At 25.5% G+C, this 20,309-nt stretch overlaps 2 protein-coding genes across 2 annotated transcripts; one reads left to right on the top strand and one right to left on the bottom strand.

Annotated features, from left to right (window-relative positions):
* Positions 1 to 9,880: 9,880 nt before the first annotated feature.
* On the top strand, positions 9,881 to 18,125 carry CLUP02_04945 (intracellular hyphae protein 1; the record flags this gene model as incomplete). Its single annotated transcript, XM_049283954.1, has 5 exons — positions 9,881 to 9,886; positions 17,445 to 17,501; positions 17,567 to 17,576; positions 17,620 to 18,029; positions 18,099 to 18,125. The coding sequence occupies 5 exons, from the start codon at positions 9,881 to 9,883 to the stop codon at positions 18,123 to 18,125; spliced, it is 510 nt and encodes a 169-aa protein (XP_049141097.1).
* A 471-nt stretch (positions 18,126 to 18,596) lies between these two features.
* CLUP02_04944 (uncharacterized protein) lies at positions 18,597 to 19,421 on the bottom strand (the record flags this gene model as incomplete). The annotated part of the gene is made up of 2 exons (XM_049283953.1): positions 18,597 to 18,982; positions 19,040 to 19,421. The coding sequence occupies 2 exons, from the start codon at positions 19,419 to 19,421 to the stop codon at positions 18,597 to 18,599; spliced, it is 768 nt and encodes a 255-aa protein (XP_049141096.1).
* Positions 19,422 to 20,309: the final 888 nt, after the last annotated feature.

Below are 20,309 nucleotides of genomic sequence, written 5' to 3'. Positions count from 1 at the left end.
ACTTACCTATAACTACTACTTCGTTAACCTCGCCGTTACTACTACTATTACTATTATTAATTAAAGCTATTTTTAATATTAATATACTATAAGAAGAGAATAATTACGAAGTTAACGATCCTTTTATTTATTAATATATTATTAATTATAATAATTATAGTTATATAAAATATAATTACTTACTTTATAGTTAGCGCTTCTCTAGCCTGCTTAAGGCTAGAGTAGTACTTAACGAGGCTACTTATAAAGCTAGCTTTATAGTCCGAATTGTTTAATATAAACCCTTTATTATAGCGCTAACTACCGTTACTTATTATTATATTCGTAGCCTATGTTACGATTAAAAATAGTAATGCCTTATAGAGTTAACCTACTTAAATAAGTATTATAAATCCTTAACCTCGTTTATAAACTACTACTAATAAATTATTACTAGCTTTTCGAGCGGCGACTAGCTCTTTTATTTTATTATTAGCGACTTCCGTAACTATTATAATTACTTATTTAATAATACTAACGCTTTTATATATTACTACTACGCCCTACTACGTAATAAAAAGGACTAAATCGTTAATTAATAAAATAAGGGCATTCGACCTATTTCAATCCTTTCGAGCTTATAATTAAAAAGTAGTAATTATAATAGTATTATTATTTACAATATATTTAATATATTAGTTACTTACTACCGTAACGAATTAAGTAGTAGATCCCCTATTAAGTAATTATTTAATTAATTACGTAATTTTACGAAGTATTAGTACCGCTTTTAATACGACGACGCGGGTTATATTACGAGCTTATTTATTATACTTATTACTACGATTTCCCTATTTTAATAATATCTAGATATTTTATTAATAGATTCTATATATAAAATAAATCGATTTAATATGCCGCTATTTAATATTTACGGAGCTACGAACGATAGTTATGCTTTTTAAGTCGTAAGCTACTTTTTATTTAATAAAAAAGAAGCTAACTACCGTTAGGCTATTAACTAGCTATTAATATTACTCCGGGCTTACGAAATTCCCTTTCCGTAAGTTATATATACAGATCGCGAGATTATTTTACTTAACGCCCTTAATAATAATACTTAATTTAAAATAGTACCGTACGTACTCTATTATTAATACGTTAACCTTAATATATTAACTAAGACTTAGCGCTACTTCGGCCCGGCTATAAGGAACGAAATTAGTATTATTATATATAACCCTCGCTTTTAGTAATTCCTTATAAATTAGGGTAATCTCCTCCGTAACGAATTAATAGTTATATATTACGACTAATTATTCGAATTTAAGATTACTAAGTACTTCATAATAGTAGTTAATTACGCTATTAATACTTAGCTTAAACTATAATATAAGAAAATCGTACTTATTTAAGTTAACTAAATTAAGTACTTTAGTTACTTAACTACGTTAATTATTAAATCCTTATACGCGAGTATTAAAATATAAATTTATTATTATATAGGTAACTTTAAAGCCGTATTTAATAAATTAGTTATTTTTTAAGTAGGTTAAGTAGTTTAAATTAGTACTTATTAGACCCGTTACTAAGCTAAGGTATTAAGTACTATTACGGGATTACTTTAAAAAAAGGTCTATATATATATATATTATAATACTTTTAAGCGCTTTTTATAAGAACTTTATATACTAAGTAAATAATTAAATTTAGGTTTATATAAAAAGCTATTAAGAGAGTGCGTACTTTACTTAATTCGAACTACTTATAGGCTACTATTACGGCTAGCTAGTTATAATAAGTATATTAATAAAAGTTAAGGCTACGAGTACTAAGTAAATAGTATCGTAGTTATAAATAGCTTCTTTAAAACTATATTTATGAATCGTAAAGTAAGTAAGGCTTTAGTAATTAATTATAGTCTTATTAAAAGGGGTTCTTAATAAAAATAGCTAAAAGCGATTATAAGATTTAATACTAAGTTAATTACGAAAGAAGCTATAAAAGTCTATTTTAAAGCCTAGCTTAAGTTTATATTATATATAAGTCCGTTTATAAATATATCCTTTATTAATAATTACTTTTATTTATTAAATAATCGCTTAGTAAATACTAATAAGCGATTATTTAAAGTAATTATAATAATTATTTTATTATATAATTACTACTTCTTATTTATATATAACTTATTTATAGTTTTTTTATTTTATAAGAGTTACTTTATATTCCCGTATTCTTATATATATAATATATTATAACCGTTATAAACTTACGGGGCGGGCCCTAGTTTTAGTTATATATATTAAGTCGTAATATTAGGTTTTTTTTTTAAAGGTCTTATTCTTATAAACTTATAAATAAGTCGTTATAACCTAAGTTAGGGCTCGTTAAGTAATTCTTTTACAAATACTAAGATATTCGCTAGATTTTTAATATATTGTTAACTAAAGCTTATTTTTAAAATTAAAGAGCGAGGATTTAAAATCGTAATACTTTACTTATTTTATTATTCGTTAGGGTAAAAGTATAAAATATTAAAAGGTAAATTAAAGTATTATAAGTATATATCGTAGTCGTTCTTATAACGTAATTACTAATACTATATACAATCATAAGTTTTTTTTATTTTTTATCAATATTTCTTTATATTAATCGTACTTATAGTAAATCGTTTTTATTTAAAGCTAATAAATTAGAACGTAAAGAAGAAGTAAAAGAGCTTTTCTTTTAAAAACGGGTAGAAGTTTTGCGTTACGTATAGGCTAAAATAGATTAGTTTTTATTAAAGTTAGATCGTTTTTAAAAAAAAAAAAAGGATAGTATTTAAGAGGGGGAAAGCGATTTCTAATTCTCCTAATATTATTAATAAAAATAAATCAGCTATTGCGCGGGAGGTATAATTTAGTAATACTTTTAGAATAATTAACTAGGACGTTATAATAGCTAAGAGTTCTAGTTTTAATTTTAATTTTGGTATTTTAAAAGGAATTCTTAAGAGGTCTAGAGGTTCGTAATAAGTTTTTATATATTTTTTTTATATTTATAATTTTTCTACTTAATAAAGAATTCTCGTGTTTTATTCCTAATTTTATAGTTAATAATTCGTTCAACTTCGTACTCTAATTAGTTTAGTTTAATAATAATATAATTTTCTATATATAAACCTCTTAGTATAAGTTCGAGTAATAAAATATAAAAAACGGAATAGTATCGTATCGTATTTAATAATTTTAATTCGTAATTAACTAATAAGACCTTTTTAATAATCTCAAAAGGTCTAAGTTTTTTATAGTCTAATTTATTACTTAGTTATTTCGTTTTAATATTATAATAAAAGAGGTAAGCGCTATCCCCCTTTTTTAAAAATAGTCCTTTAATTCTTAATCTATCTACGTTTTTTTTATATACTATTATATAAACTCGAGGTTTAGTAAGGCTTATTTATAGATCTTTTTAAGTTTATTTATATTTATTATAGCTTTTATAGTTTATAGTCTTTATTATAGTTCTCTATACGTTATTAATTAAAATCCGTAATTAAAATAAAACGGAGATTTTTTTATACTTTTACTTACTATATTATTATATACGAACTAGGTTATTAATAAAAATACTACTTAATTATCCTAGTCGTAGTTTATATAATAACGAAAGTATATCTCGAGAATCTAATTAATCCTTTCTATTTATCTATTAGTTTATAAATACAATAATATTAATAGTTTATAATTTATATTAAGTTACGAAATTAGGGATTTCTAAAATTTCGAAGTAAATAGCCTATCTCTATTAGAGATAATTCTTTTTAATAAACTATAATTCGAAAATATAACTTTAATAAATACGTATATTAGGTCTTCTATAGTACTAGATTCTTTATAAGGAATAAAATGGGTAAACTTAGTAAATCGATCGACTATAACTAAGATATTATTATACTATATTTTAATAAATAGTTCTCTAGACTTTAGTAGTTTAATAATAAAGTCCTATATAATTAATTATTATATTTTTATTAGTAATTATAGTAATTATAGCTCGCTATAAAGTTTATATAAGCTATTTTTACTTTTTTTATAAGTTACGTAGTCTTTAATTACTTTTATAATTTTAGCGTATATAGCGAATTTATTATAATATTAATAAATCTATTTTTATATTTTAATAATTCTTTAATAACCGTGTGCCGGTATATTATAAATTTTTATAATAAGTTTAGGGGTTATTCTTTTAATCGGGCTAGTACTAATCTTTTTAATTATTATAAAGAGCTTCGTAGTTAGTATAAGGCTATTATTTTTTTTTATTTAAGAATAACTTATATTTTCTTAGGGACCGTAACTTCGTAATTAGGTCTTTTATTAAGAGCGTCTACCTTACTATTTTCTAAACCCTTTTAATAAATAATTTAGAAATTAAATTTAAATAGGAATTCGCTCTATTTAACTTATTATTTATTTAGGTTCTTATTTATTATAAAGTTTATAAGGTTCTTATAGTTTATATAAATTATAACTTCGTACTTAGTTTTAGATAATTATAGCCTCTATTCTTAAAATACTTTAATAATAATTATTAATTCTTTATTATAGATTTACTAATTTAATTCTATTTTATAAAATACTTTAGAGTAAAAGTAATATAAATAAAGCTTTTTCTATTTATTTTATTATTTTAAGACCGCTTTTATAATAAAGTCTAAGGCGTCGGTCTTAACTTTAAAAAGTTTTCAGGGGTCCGGGATTATAATAATTAGTTCGGAGACGACTATGTTTTTAACTTTAATAAATACCTTTCCATACTTAGGGTCCTAAACAAATAGGGTATCCTTTTATATTAGGTTATTAAGAGGTCTAACTATATTAATATAGTTTTTAAAAAATCGTTAATAAAAATTAACGAATCCTAAGAATCTTTATACGTCCTTAACGTTTTATAATATAGGCTAATCCCTAATTACTTTAATTTTTAATATTTATATATAAATTTATTTTAATATAATAATATATCTAAAGAAGTTTACTTTTTATATATAGAATTCGTACTCAAAGGGTTCGGTATATAGTTTAATATTTTAGAGTTTTTAAAATACTATATAAATATACTTTTTATATATTTAAAAGTTAGGAAAGAAAATAAGAATATTATTAATATAAATAATAATAAAGATATTAACGTACTCCCGGAGTACGTAGTTAATTATTATTTAAAAGGTTACTAAAGTATTAATAAGTTTAAAAGGTATAACGAGGTATTTAAAGAGTCCTTTATGAGTTCGGAATACTATTTTCTATTTATTTCCTTTTTTAATCCGAATTTAATTAAATACTTTTTTAAGATCTATAATAATAAACTAGTTAGCTTTATAAATAAATCTTTAAGCTTAGTAATAAGTAATAAGGGATAGTGATTCTTTTTCGTAATTTCGTTAAGTCTTTTATAGTTAATAATTAGTCTTCCTTTTTTTACTCCTTTTTTTAATATAAAGAATAAGGGTGATCCTATAGGAGAATTTAATAGTTAAATAAGTCTTTTTTTAAGTTTCTTATTTATATATTCGTTAAGATATTCCTATTTTTTTTAATTTATCAAATATATTAAAAAGAACCTAGGTTACGTTCTTTTTTTAAGTTCGATTTTTATATCCTAGTTACTATATTTTAATAATCCTATTTTTTCGAGTTTTATAGATAATTTTATATATATTTAGTACTCCTCGGGTATGATTTAAAGTTATTACGATCCCTAATTATTAATACTAGTTATAAACTTTCTAAAGCTTTTTATTATTTTAATAAAAGCTATATATTATATTTATTCTCGTTTTTTAAGAGTTCTTAGAAATCCGTTTAAACCCTTTTTCTTCTTCAGTCGTTTAGTAATTAAATTTTCTTAGAGGACCGAGTTAGTAATTTAATCTATTTATAAATTATACTTTTATAACTATAAGATTCCTAAAATAACGTTAATATCTCCGATCTCCGTAATATTATATTATAATTATTTTTACTAATTATTAATATATATTAAGAAATATACGGTCTCTTAATTAATATATTTATAATTATAATTAACTCGTTCTCTTTTTATTATTTATAATTAATATAAGTTATCTTTTTATACTTATAGTAAATTAAGTTTATTTATTACTTTTAATAAGATATAGGTTTCTTATATACTATTATTAATAATAGCATTTAATCCTTATTTATAAATATCGAAATTAACTCGTAAATATGCGTCGTTACGTTATTTAGTTATATATAGGAACTTTTCTTTTATTTTTACTTCTCGTCATTCTTTTATAATTAGCTTTTTTAGTTTTTTATTATTTATTTCTTTAAACGGGTTTCTTATTTATATTTTTCTTAATATTCCCTCTAAGCCTCAGCCTTTTTGATATAATAAATTTAATATTAGTCGTATTTATAATCTTCCTACTCTATATATTCGCTATTAAAGTACTTTATAAAAAAGTTAAGGTCTAGACCGAATATAGCTCTATTACTATTATTAAAGCTTAGTAACGTCTAGTTAAGTAGTTAATTTTTTATATAAATATCTTTAATAATTTTATTATTGTATTTTTGCGGGTAAAAACGACTATTTTACTTAGATATAAGATATTAAAAGTATTTATTATCTAGGCATTCTACCCAGAATAATTCTTTATAAAAGGGGTCTTTAGGGTTAAATAGAGAGTAATTTCTATTTATATAAGGGGTTATTATAACCTTTTTACGTTCTCTAGTTTTATAAAACTAAATAACTTAGTTGTTTTTAAATAAATAAATATATTTATATTATAGTTTATCGTCGTTCTTTTTAAAGCTAATATCGTTAATGCTAAGTAGTACTTTATAATTAATCTCTATTTAAGTACGTTATTAGGTAACGTTACGAGGTTCGTCCGAATTATAAAGTAATTCTACTTCGTTAAAATAAAAAGAACTAGTTCTTATTTTAATATTTTCTTTTTTAATCTTAAAGTTAATTCTTTTTTTATTAATAATTTTAAAGTTAAAAGTTAATTCCTTAAGTACTTCGATCTTATTTTTATATACGAGGTCTTTAAGCTATTCTTTAACTTTATAAATAAATTTTTTATTAACGTTTACTTATTATATTATATAAATAGACTTAGTTAGTATTTTATCTAAATTAAGTTCTTTTTAGAACTTAATAAGTTATTTTTAGTTTATATTATTTTATTATATTATATATACGAGGCTACTTATATTTCTTTTTATATCGGGTCCTCGTTTTTTAAACTTAAAGAGCTACTCCTTTATATTAACTAAGAGTCTTTATTTAATTCGTCCTTTAAAAAAGTTAAGCGTATTTTTTATAATAAAGTCCGTTTTACCCTTCTTTTCTATATTCTTATAAATCTAAAAAAGTATAATAAGGTATTCGATATTATTCTCTTTAAGAGTATAGGGTTAATAAGTAGGTATTTCCTTTTTTTTTTTTACTATTACTAGGGTTTTAATAAGTAATAAAATAAATCGTTTATTATTTTTCAAGTCATTTAAGGTACTATCCTATTTATTTCTTACTATTTTAATAAGTAAAGTAATCGTCGTTATAGTAGGCTATTTATAAAAGTTATTTATAAAGAATTTCCTTATTTATAATATTAGCTCGTTTTTTTAAAATAGGTTAGTATTAAATACGCTTAGGTTATTAATAATCTTTAGTTATATATCCTAGCTTATTATAGTTATAGTACTTAAAGTCTTTTTTTTATTATAGTTCTTTGCGTTTTATAATACTAAGATCTATAAGTCCTCTATATTACTTATAAAACGTACTTTATTACTATTAGTTTTTTAGGTTATTTTAGTAGTTACTTAGTAATTTATTATAACTCTAATATTTTTTATTAAAATTAGCTTAAGGGCGTCGTACCTCTCCCTTTTTTTTACGTCGTTTATATAGTTAGGTATTAATTTTAATAGCGAGTTCGACGTATTATAAAAAATCTATTAATATTTTTATTTTACTAAGTTTATCCTTAACCTTATTCTTTAGTCCTTAGTAAAATAAGAAAATACGGGTTTCCTTAGTAAAATCGAGTTATATTATAAGTTTTTTAAACTTAGTAGCGTAGTACGAAGTAGACTTAGTTTATCAAAAATTAACTAAGTTTCTCTTAGTTTATCGTTTTTTATTAAAGTCCTAAAATAGGGATTTAAAAGCGCTCTAAAATCCTACTATATTACTAAAAATGTTTATAGTTTCCTCTTTATAATATAATGAATAACTATTATTACTAAGGGATTTTTTTTAAAAAGGCTCGAACTATTCTAAGGCTCGTCCTTTAAAAAAGGTTATTACGTAAATAACTTATTTAGTTTTATTTTAAAAATTAGTAATATAGAACGTTTAATAAGTTCTAATTTAAATTAAAAACCCCTTAAGATATTTAATAGTCTTATTAAAAATAGTAAGTACGTTAAGCTTAAGTTTTTCTTATTTATTTACAAGAGTTTTAATAATATTAATAACGGCTTAGAGGGTCCTAACTTCTTATTTTAAGTCGTTTATTTCTCTTTTTTTAATTCCTAAGTTAGTTATAGCTTTTAACTATATTTTAAAAAGTAGCAATATTTTCGTTATTCTTAGCTAAAGTTATAGCTATTTAAATAGAGTTATTATTAAAAAGCTCCGCGAGTTTCTTATTTTATTTATTACTTTTCTTAATAATACGTTATATTTTTTTATAATTTACTTTTTAAAAAACTACGTTGCTATTAAAGTTATAAGTAACGTTAAGTATCTCGTCGTCCTCGGCCTTAGCTAGCTCGCTAACTAAGTTAATAAGTTTTTTAAAGTTAAATAAAGAGGTACTTAGGGTTTTAAAAAATATCGTCGTTCGTTTTACTATTTAATAAGTTTTATAAAGTTAACTTACTAAATAGGAATAATTAAAGTATTATAACTAGCTAATTATAATAAGTATATTAATAAAAGTTAAGGCTACGAGTACTAAGTAAATAGTATCGTAATTATAAATAGCTTTTTTAAAGCTATATTTATAAGTTATAAAATAAGTAAGGCTTTAGTAATTAATCGTAGTCTTATTAAAAGGGGTTTTTAATAAAAATAGCTAAAAACGATCGTAAGATTTAATACTAAGTTAATTATTAAAAAAGCTATAAAAGTCTATCCTAGAGCCCGGCTTAAGTTTATATTATATATAAGTCCGCTTATAAACATATCCTTTATTAATAATTACTTTTATTCGTTAAGTAATTGCTTAGTAAATATTAATAAGTAATTATTTAAAATAATTATAATAATTACTTTATTATATAATTACTATTTCTTATTTATATATAACTTATTTGTAGTTCTTCCGTTCTATAAGAGTTATTTTATATTCTTATACTTTTATATATATAATATATTATAGCCGCTATAAGCCTACGGGGCGGGCCCTAGTCTTAGTTATATATATTAAGTCGTAATATTAAGTCTCTTTTTTAAAAATCTTATCCCTATAGACTTATAAATAAGTCGCCATAGCCTAAGTTAGGGCTCGTTAAGTAATTCTTTTAAAAATACTAAGATATCCGCTAGATTTTTAATATATCGTTAACTAAAACTTATTTTTAAAATTAAAGAGTAAGGATTTAAAATCGTGATACTTTATTTATTTTATCGTTTATTAAAGTAACAATATAAAATATTAAAGGGTAAATTAAAATATTATAAGTATATATATCGTAATCGTTCTCATAATATAATTACTAATATTATATATAATTATAAGTTTTTCTTTTCTTTTTATTAATTTTTTTTTATATTAATCGTACTCGTAATAAATCGTTTTTTATTTAAAGCTAATAAATTAAAATATAAAGAAAAAGTAAAAGAGCTTCTTTTTTAAAAATGAATGAAAGTTTTATATTACGTATAGGCTAAAATAAATTAGTCTTTATTAAAGTTAAATCGTTTTTAAAAAAAGAAAGGATAATATTTAAGAAGAGGAAAGTAATTCTTAATCTTTTTAATATCATTAATAAAAATAGATTAGTTACTACGCGGGAGGCATAATTTAATAATACTTTTAAAATAATTAACTAAGACGTTATAATAACTAAAAGTTCTAGTTTTAATTTTAACTTTAATATTTTAAAAAGAATTCTTAAGAGTTCTAGAAGTTCGTAATAAGTTCTTATATATTTTCTTTATATTTATAGTTCTTTTACTTAATAAGGAATTCTCGTATTTTATTCTTAATTTTATAATTAATAATTCGTTTAACTTTGTACTCTAATTAGTTTAGTTTAATAATAATATAATCTTCTATATATAAACCTCTTAATATAAATTTAAGTAATAAAATATAAAAGACGGGATAGTATCGTATTATATTTAGTAATTTTAATTTATAATTAATTAATAAGACCTTTTTAATAATTTTAAAAAGTCTAAGTTTTTTATAATTTAATTTATTAGTTAGTTATTTTATTTTAATATTATAATAAAAGAGGTAAGTACTATCCCCTTTTTTTAAAAATAGTTCTTTAATTTTTAATCTATCTACGTTTTTTTTTATATATTATTATATAAACTCGAAGTTTAATAAAGCTTACTTATAGATCTTTTTAAGTTTACTTATATTTATTATAACCTTTATAGCTTATAGTCTTTATTATACTTTTTTATATACTATTAATTAAAATCTATAATTAAAATAAAACGGAGATTCTTTTATACTTTTACTAACTATATTATTATATATAAACTAAGCTATTAATAAAAGTACTACTTAATTATTTTAGTCGTAGTTTATATAATAACGAAGGTATATCTCGAGGATCTAATTAATCCTTTTTATTTATTTATTAGTTTACGAATAGAATAATATCAATAGTTTATAATTTATATCAAGTTACGAAATTAGGGATTTTTAAAATTTCGAAGTAAATAGCTTATTTCTATTAGAAATAATTTCTTTTAATAAACTATAATTCGAAAATATAACCTTAATAAATACGTATACTAAGTCTTTTATAATATTAAATTCCTTATAAAAAATAAAATAAGTAAACTTAGTAAGTTAATCGATTATAATTAAAATACTATTATATTATACTTTAATAAATAGTTCTCTAGACTTTAGTAATTTAATAATAAAGTTCTATATAATTAATTATTATACTTTTATTAGTAATTATAGTAATTATAGCTTGCTATAAGGTTTATATAAGCTATTTTTACTTTTTTTATAAGTCGCGTAGTTTTTAATTACTTTTATAATTTTAGCGTATATAGCGAATTTATTATAATATTAATAATCTATTTTTACGCTTTAATAATTCTTTAATAACCGTATACCGGTATATTATAAATTTTTATAATAAGCTTAGGGGTTATTTCTTTAATCGGGCTAGTACTAATCTTTTTAGCTATTATAAAGAGCTTTATAATTAATATAAAACTACCGTCTTTTTCTTATTTAAAAATAACTTATATTTCTTTAGGGATTATAACTTCGTAATTAAGCTTTTTATCAAGAGCGTTTATTTTATTATTTTCTAAACCCTTTTAATAAATAATTTAGAAATTAAATTTAAATAGGAATTCGCTCTATTTAACTTATCGTTTATTTAAGTTCTTATTTATTATAAAGTTTATAAAGTTCTTATAATTTATATAAATTATAACTTTGTACTTAGTTCTAAATAACTATAGCCTCTATTTTTAAAATACTTCGATAATAGCTATTAATTCTTTATTATAAATTTACTAATTTAATTCTATTTTATAAAATACTTTAAAATAAAAGTAATATAGAAAAAGCTTTTTTTATTTTAATTTATTATTTTAAAACTACTCTTATAGTAAAATCTAAAGTATTAATCTCGACTTTAAAAAGTTTTTAGGGGTCCGGGATTATAATAACTAGTTTAAAAATAACTATATTTTTAATTTTGATAAATACTTTTTTATACTTAGGGTCCTAAACAAATAGGGTATGTTTTTATATTAAGTTATTAAGAAGTTTTATTATATTAATATAGTTTTTAAAGAATTATTAGTAAAAATTAATAAATCTTAAAAATCCTTATACGTCCTTAACGTTTTATAATATAAGCTAGTCCCTAACTACTTTTATTTTTAATATTAAACATAAATTTATTTTAATATAATAGTATATTTAAAAAAGTCTATTTTCTATATATAGAACTCGTATTTAGAGAGTTTAGCATATAGTTTAGTATTTTAAAATTTTTAAAATACTATATAAATATACTTCTTATATATTTTAAAATCGGGAGAGAAGATAAGAATATTATTAATATAAATAATAATAAAGATATTGACGTACTCCCGGAGTACGTAGTTAATTACTATTTAAAAAGTTATTAAAGTATTAATAGGTTTAAAGGGTATAATAAGGTATTTAAAGAGTTCTTTATAAGTTCGGAATACTATCTTTTATTCGTTTTTTTCCTTAATTTAAATCTAATTAAATACTTTTTTAAAATTTATAATAATAAACTAGTTAGCTTTATAAAATAAGTCTCTAAGCTTAGTAATAAGTAATAAGGAATAGTAATTCTTTTTCGTAATTTCGTTAAGTTTTTTATAGTTAATAACTAGTTTTCATTTTTTTACTCCTTTTTTTAGTATAAAGAATAAGGGTAATTTTATAAAAGAATTCGATAGTTAAATAAATACTTTTTTAAGTTTCTTATCGATATATTTATCGAGATATTCTTATTCTTCTTAATTCATTAAATATATTAAAAAGAACTTAGGTTACGTTCCTTTTTTAAATTTGATTCTTATATTTTAGCTATTATATTTTAATAATCCTATTTCTTTAGGGTTTATAAATAGTTTCGTATATATTTAATACTCCTCGGGTATAATTTAAAGTTATTACGATCCCCGATCGTTAGTACTACTTATAAACTTTCTAAAGCTTTTTATTATCTTAATAAAAACTATACATCGTATTTATTTTCGTTCTTTAAGAGTTTTTAAAAATCCGTTTAAACCCTTTTTTTTTTTAAATTATTTAATAACTAAATTTCTTTAGAGGACCTAATTAGTAATCTAATCTATCTATAAGTTATACTTTTATAACTACGAAATTCTTAAAATAATATTAATATCTCTAATCTTTATAATATTATATTATAATTATTTTTATTAATTATTAATATATATTAAGAAATATACGGTCTCTTAATTAATATATTTATAATTATCATTAACTCGTTCTCTTTTTATTATTTATAATTAATATAAATTATCCTTTTATACTTATAATAAATTAAGTTTATCTACTACTCTTAATAAAATATAGGTTTTTTATATACCGCTATTAATAATAATATTTAATCCTCGTTTATAAATATCGAAATTAACTTATAAATATGCGTCGTTATGTTATTTAGTTATATATAAGAACTTTTCTTTTATTTTCGCCTCTCGTCGTTCTTTTATAATTAGCTTTCTTAGTTTTTTATTATTTATTTCTTTAAATAGGTTTTTTATTTATATTTCTTTTAATACTCCCTCTAAGCCTTAGCCTTTTTAATATAATAAATTTAATATTAGTTATATTTATAATTTTTCTACTCTGTATATTCGCTATTCAAGTACTTTATAAAGAAATTAGGGTCTAAACTAAATATAGCTCTATTATTATTATTAAAGCTTAGTAACGTCTAACTAAGTAGTTAATCTTTTATATAAATATCCTTAATAATTTTATTATTACGTCTTTGCGAGTAAAAACGACTATTTTATTTAGATATAAAATACTAAAAGTATTTATTATCTAAGTATTCTACCTAAAATAATTCTTTATAAAAGGGGTTTTTAAAGTTAAATAGAGAGTAATCTTCGTTTATATAGGGAGTTATTATAACCTTTTTACGTTCTTTAATTTCATAAAACTAAATAACTTAGTTATTTTTAAATAAATAAATATATTTATACCGTAGTTTATTATCGTCCTTTTTAGAGCTAGTATTATTAATATTAAATAATATTTTATAATTAATTTCTCTTTAAGTACGTTATTAAGTAACGTTACGAAGTTCGTCCGAATTATAAAATAATTCTATTTTATTAAAATAAAAAGAACTAGTTCCTATTTTAATATTTTCTTTTTTAATTTTAAAATCGATTTTTCTTTTATTAATAATTCCGAAGTTAAGAGTTAGTTTTTCAAGTACTTTAATCTTATTTTTATATACGAGGTCCTCGAGCTATTCCTTAACTTTATAAATAAATCTTTTATTAATATTTACTCATTATATTATATAAATAAACTTAGTTAATATTTTATTTAAATTAAGTTCTTTTTAGAACTTAATAAGTTATTTTTAGTTTATATTATCTTGTTATGTTATATATATAAAGCTATTTATAATTTCTTTTATATTAAGTCCTCTTTTTTTAAGCTTAAGGAGCTACTTTTTTATATTAATTAGGAGTCTTTACTTAATTGGTCTTTTAAAGAGGTTAAGCATATTCTTTATAACAAGGTCCGTTTTACTCTTTTTTTTTATATTTTTATAAATCTAAGAGAGTATAATAAAGTATTTAATATTATTCTTTTTAAAAATATAGGGTTAATAAGCGGGTATCTCCTTTTTCCTTATTATTACTACTAGGGTTTTAATAAGTAATAAAATAGATCGTCTATTATTTTTAAGTTATTTAAAGTACTATTCTATTTATTCTTTACTATTTTAATAAATAAAGTAGTCGTCGTTATAATAGGCTATTTATAAAAGTTATCTATAAAGAATTTCCTTACTTATAATATTAGCTCGTTTTTCTAAAATAGGTTAGTATTAAATACGCTTAGGTTATTAATAGTCTCTAGCTATATATCTTAGCTTATTATAGTTATAATACTTAAAGTCTTTTTTTTATTATAGTTTTTTACGTTTTATAATACTAAGATCTATAGGTCCTTTGTATTATTTATAAGACGTACTTTATTATTATTAGTTTCTTAAGTTATTTTAGTAGTTACTTAGTAATTTACTATAGTTTTAATATTTTTTATTAGAGTTAGTTTAAGGGCGTCGTACTTCTGTTTTTTCTTTACGTCGTTTATATAATTAAGTATTAATTTTAATAATAAGTTTAACGTACCGTAAGAAATCTATTAATATTTCTATTTTACTAAGTTTATCCTTAACCTTATCCTTTAGTCCTTAGTAAAATAAAAAGATATAGGTTTTTTTAATAAAATCGAGTCGTATTATAAGTCTTTTAAATTCAGTAGCGTAGTACGAAATAAACTTAATTTATTAAAAGTTAGCTAGGTCTTTTTTAGCTTATTATTTTTTATTAAGGTCTTAAAATAGGGATTTAAGGGCGCTCTAAAATCCTATTATATTACTAAGAATATTTATAGTTTCCTCTTTATAATATAATAAATAACTATTACTACTAAGGAATTCTTTTTAAAAGGGCTCGAACTACTCTAGGGCTCGTTTTTTAAAAAAGGTTATTATATAAATAACTCGCTTAGTCTTACCTTAGAAGTTAATAATATAAAACGTTTAATAAGTTCTAATTTAAATTAAAAACCTTTTAAAACGTTTAATAGTTTTATTAAAAATAGTAAGTACGTTAAGCTTAAGTTTTATTTATTTATTTATAAGAGTTTTAATAATACTAATAGTAGCTTAGAGGGTCCTAACTTTCTATTTTAAATTATCTACTTCTCTTTTCTTAATTCCTAAGTTAGTTATAACTTTATTAATTATATTTTAAAAAGTAATAATATTTTCGTTATTCTTAGTTAGAGTTATAGCTATTTAAATAGAGTTATTATTAAAAAGTTTTACGAGTTCTTTATTTTACTTATTACTCTTTTTAATAATACGTCGTATTTTCTTATAATTTACCTTTTTAAAAACTATATTATTATTAAAGTTATAAATAACGTTAAGTATCTCGTTATTCTCGGCCTTAGTTAACTCGCTAACTAAGTTAATAAGTTTTTTAAAGTTAAATAAAAAGGTACTTAGGGTTTTAAAAAATATCGTCGTTCGTTTTATTATTTAATAAGTTTTATAAAGTTAACTTACTAAATAAGAATAATTAAAGTATTATAGCTAGTTAATTATAATAAGTATATTAATAAAAGTTAAGGCTACGAGTACTAAGTAAATAATATCGTAGTTATAAATAGCTTTTTTAAAGTTATATTTATAAATTATAAAATAAATAAGGCTTTAGTAATTAATCGTAGTCTTATTAAAAAGGGTTCTTAATAAAAATAGCTAAAAATAATTATAAGATCTAATACTAAGTTAATTATTAAAAAAACTATAAAAGTTTATTTTAGAGCCCGGCTTAAGTTTATATTATATATAAGTCCGCTTATAAATATATCTTTTATTAATAATCACTTTTATTTATTAAGTAATCGCTTAGTAAATATTAATAAGTAATTATTTAAAATAATTATAATAATTACTTTATTATATAATTACTATTTCTTATTTATATATAACTTATTTATAGTTCTTTTATTTTATAAAAGTTATTTTATATTCTTATATTTTTATATATATAGTATACCGTAGCCGCTATAAGCCTGCGGGGCGGGCCCTAGTCTTAGTTACATATATTAGGTCGTAATATAAATAAGGCTACTTTTACTTAACGAGGCCTCGAGATTATATACGATTTTAATACGTACGGGCCTAGTATAAAGATATAGCAGGGGTATTAACGGGCTATTACTAATAAAATAATTAACGTAGTTAATAATAATATAATTAATTTTATAGGGGCTCCTTAACTACTAACGCTTAAAAAATCGCAATCCTAATTAATTAATAATCTTACGTAATTAGACATACTATAGGATCTAATTAACGAGGATTATACTTATAATATTAATCCTACGATAAAAAGTAAAATAAATAGACTTATTAATAAGTACGAGGCTAAAGTAGAGTACGAGGCTAAAATAGAGGAAGTTATTAAATTACGGGCTATAGGCTATATAAAGTAATTAATAGTTAATTAGGTAATTAATTAAGTAATTAATTAAGTAGTTAATTAAGTAGTTAATTAGGCTAATTCGTTAATTACCGTTCTTTTTACTAAAATAATTTAATTAACTATAAGTTAATTAACGGCCTTTAATTAGCTTAATTTATTCGAATGCTAATTACGTAGAGCCTAGTTTATATATGTGCCCGAGACCGGCGGTCGTGTGGCGGCCGTAGCTATACTTAGGTATAGAATAGCGGGAGGTGGTGGTAGAATATCATCGCCCTTTCTATATAAGTAGGGCGAGAGATCGTTGAGTACTACTGATCCTTTAGGAAGTCATTATCAGTATCTAGCTTCTCGATCCAGTCTCTCTCTATACTAACACAATCGTTTCGATACTACTAACTTTTATTCCTTCGCTCAACTCCAATAATCTTGATTCTCCCAAATCAGCCACAATGCAGTTCACTTCCGCCCTCTTCTCAGTCCTCGCCATCGCCGGCCTGGCCGCTGCCCTTCCTGTAAGCTACCTTAACTTCTAGCATCATATCAGTTGAAATGATCTTCCACACCATGAACGACCGAGCTCAGCTACGGTTAAACATAAATGAAGATGAACTCAAACTAACAATCAAACAGCAGGCAACTCCTACCGCCACGGCCTCGGCGACCGCCACCCCTACCTGCTCCCCCGGCCCCACCATCGACTACACTGTCGTCTCCAACGACACCCTGACCATCATCTCCCAGACAGCTCTGGCATCTGCGACATCGCCAACGCCAGCAACCTCACCAACCCCAACTTCATTGCCCTCGGCCAGGTCCTCAAGGTACCCACCTACGTCTGCAACCCCGACAACACCTCCTGCTTGTCCAAGCCCGGCACCGGTACCTGTGTTGAGGGCGGCGCGGCCACCTACACCATCGTTGCCGGCGACACCTTCTTCATCGTCGCCGAGCGTCTCGGCCTTGATGTCAACGTTCTCCTTGCTTCCAACCAGGGTGTCGATCCTCTTCTGCTCCAAGTTGGCGATGTTATCAATATTCCCGTCTGTTAAATAGCTCCTACGCTATGGATCTGGTGAATTTGTCTCGCAATAGGAACATTGGATGACAAGATTGTCTGGGCCGAACTTGTAGAGTGATATAGATCGTAGCCCACTGCACTAAAATTGAGCTGGATACAATCATTCACTTGCTGCCATCTATTTAACACCTCCGACGTGTGTACTCTGAGTCACCAATAACGTGAGCAGTCTTGATGTTATAGTAGTTACTTGTACGTAGCCAGCGCTACTGATAAATAGGCGCGAGGATGATTTTTGCGGCTTCCTCCACCTGTCATGGAAACCAAAGTACTTGGCATGAAACTAGCTAGCTCAACTCTCCCTCTCCCGATATCATTATATGAACGACTTTCGTTCAATTGCAAGATATATAGCACCGTGCATGATCGAATTGATAAATTGATTTGAAACATCGCTGCGTACATAACTGATTCCGTAAGGCCTTGAGACATCAGATGTGACCATTGTTTGGGCCATGTTAGACAGATTTTGACGGTAATGACCACATTCAATGGCACAAGCTTTCAACGTGTACAAGCCCTCCACAGTTTACTGGTTGTAGTACATGTAAATATCCTTAATCTTGAAGTCGGCCTGGGTGGCAGGGGGTCCGGCACTCCATCCCTTGTCGCCGTTGGACCAGTTGTTAAAAACCCAAGGACCACTGGCAGAGGGCACATCACCAGTCGTAGTCCACACCTGGACGCCATCAACGTACCAGGTAACGCGGCCGGGAGTCCAGTCGAGACGGTACTCGTGCTCGGTGGTAGTTGGGCTGGCAGGGGGTGAGATGGCGTTGTATGTCTTGATACCATCTCCATCAGCATCCTGGTTCGTGAGCCAGAGTTTGCGAGTTCCTTGGTTGCTAAGGGAAGCCGGATCAGAAAGCCACTCGATGTCAGTCTCTTGGCTGTCACTCTGATAGAAGAAAGCCCCTGTAGTCTATTGTTAGTACCGAGTGGCAGATTCTGGGGTGCGAATACGTGACTTACCGTTGCAGACTCCAGCAGGCTCACTGAAGATAGCGACAGTACGAACTGAGGCGTACTTGACGTTGAAGGTCGTGGAGACCTCGGCTGCGCTGTAAGGCATGGCTGTCTGGCCGCCAGGAACCTTAAGATTCATATACCCACTGCCGACAACGACATTGGCTGCGTCGAAGCGATGGGTCGGCGGGTCAGAAATGTTCCATGTGCTCTTGTAGAGGCCACTGGGAAGGGTAGTGCCGCTGGCAAAGTTGAAAATCTGGCGCTTGGCATATGCGTAGCCGTCCACAACGTATTGGCCATTTGTAACAGTCGGCGCAGGAGACCGAGTCAAAGCAAGGACTGGGGTGATTGCCACGAGGGCAGATGCGATAAATGAGAAGTGCATTGTGATTTGAATGATCTACGAGAATAGGGGGTTTGGTCTGGATAGCTTGAGTTTGTCTTCCATCCTATTTTCCAGTGAGTAACACCGACTTACTCATAGTCTTCAAACATAACATCTACTTCACTTCGTGAGGTCTAGCCAGGCCTCATAGCCTGGGCAAGTCATGATCAGTTTCTCGATGATGAGAACGCAACGTTGCCTGAATCCTGCAACGCAAGTCCATTGCATCTCGCATGTCCCCTGCATATTACTGGCCGATGACCTGCTTGAAGGAAGGTGAGGGTATCCGAGGAGATGAATGACGCTCTCGCGAACTGGCAGGGTCATGAAGGTGGGTTGCGCACTTTCTCAAGGGATGGAAATTGGAAATCACTCAAGGCTCCGCGCAGCCAAGAAGAAGTGGTCCCTTCCAACCACCAATCGTAACATCCCGCTGCGAAACATATAGCACACCCCTCCAGACCATTTCGAGCAGTTCTCTCATTGCCAAGTCCGAGCCTGAAGGGTCTATGAGGCTGGATTTACGCTGACGGGTGTGGCGTTGGCATGCGAATGCAAAGCTGGCATTCTCCCTTGCCTAGATCGGCGCGGAGTTTCCATATGATAATACCAGGTTCTAGGGAAGCCAGCCTTCACCTTTACTCCCTTGATATTGCCATCGGCCGAGAAAAAGTCCGCACTTGATTATCGTCACAACCTTAATCAGGGCGAGAAGTGAGACATCCTAGAACTCCGCGGTCGATGGCGGTAAACTGCAGCGATGGCAGGAGCTGCATGACCGAGTTCGATGAGGAATCATCCACGCGCCTACAGCGGCAATCCTCTCCATCTAAGGACCGAAGCCCCTGCTTCTCGGACTAGAAGCCCGCAGCCGCTCCCTTGACGGGC

This window comes from Colletotrichum lupini, chromosome 3 (genome assembly GCF_023278565.1).
Source record: "Colletotrichum lupini chromosome 3, complete sequence".
Lineage (NCBI taxonomy): Eukaryota > Fungi > Ascomycota > Sordariomycetes > Glomerellales > Glomerellaceae > Colletotrichum > Colletotrichum lupini.
The sequence above is the reverse complement of the archived record's forward strand: the minus strand, read 5'-3'. Positions and strand labels throughout refer to the sequence as shown.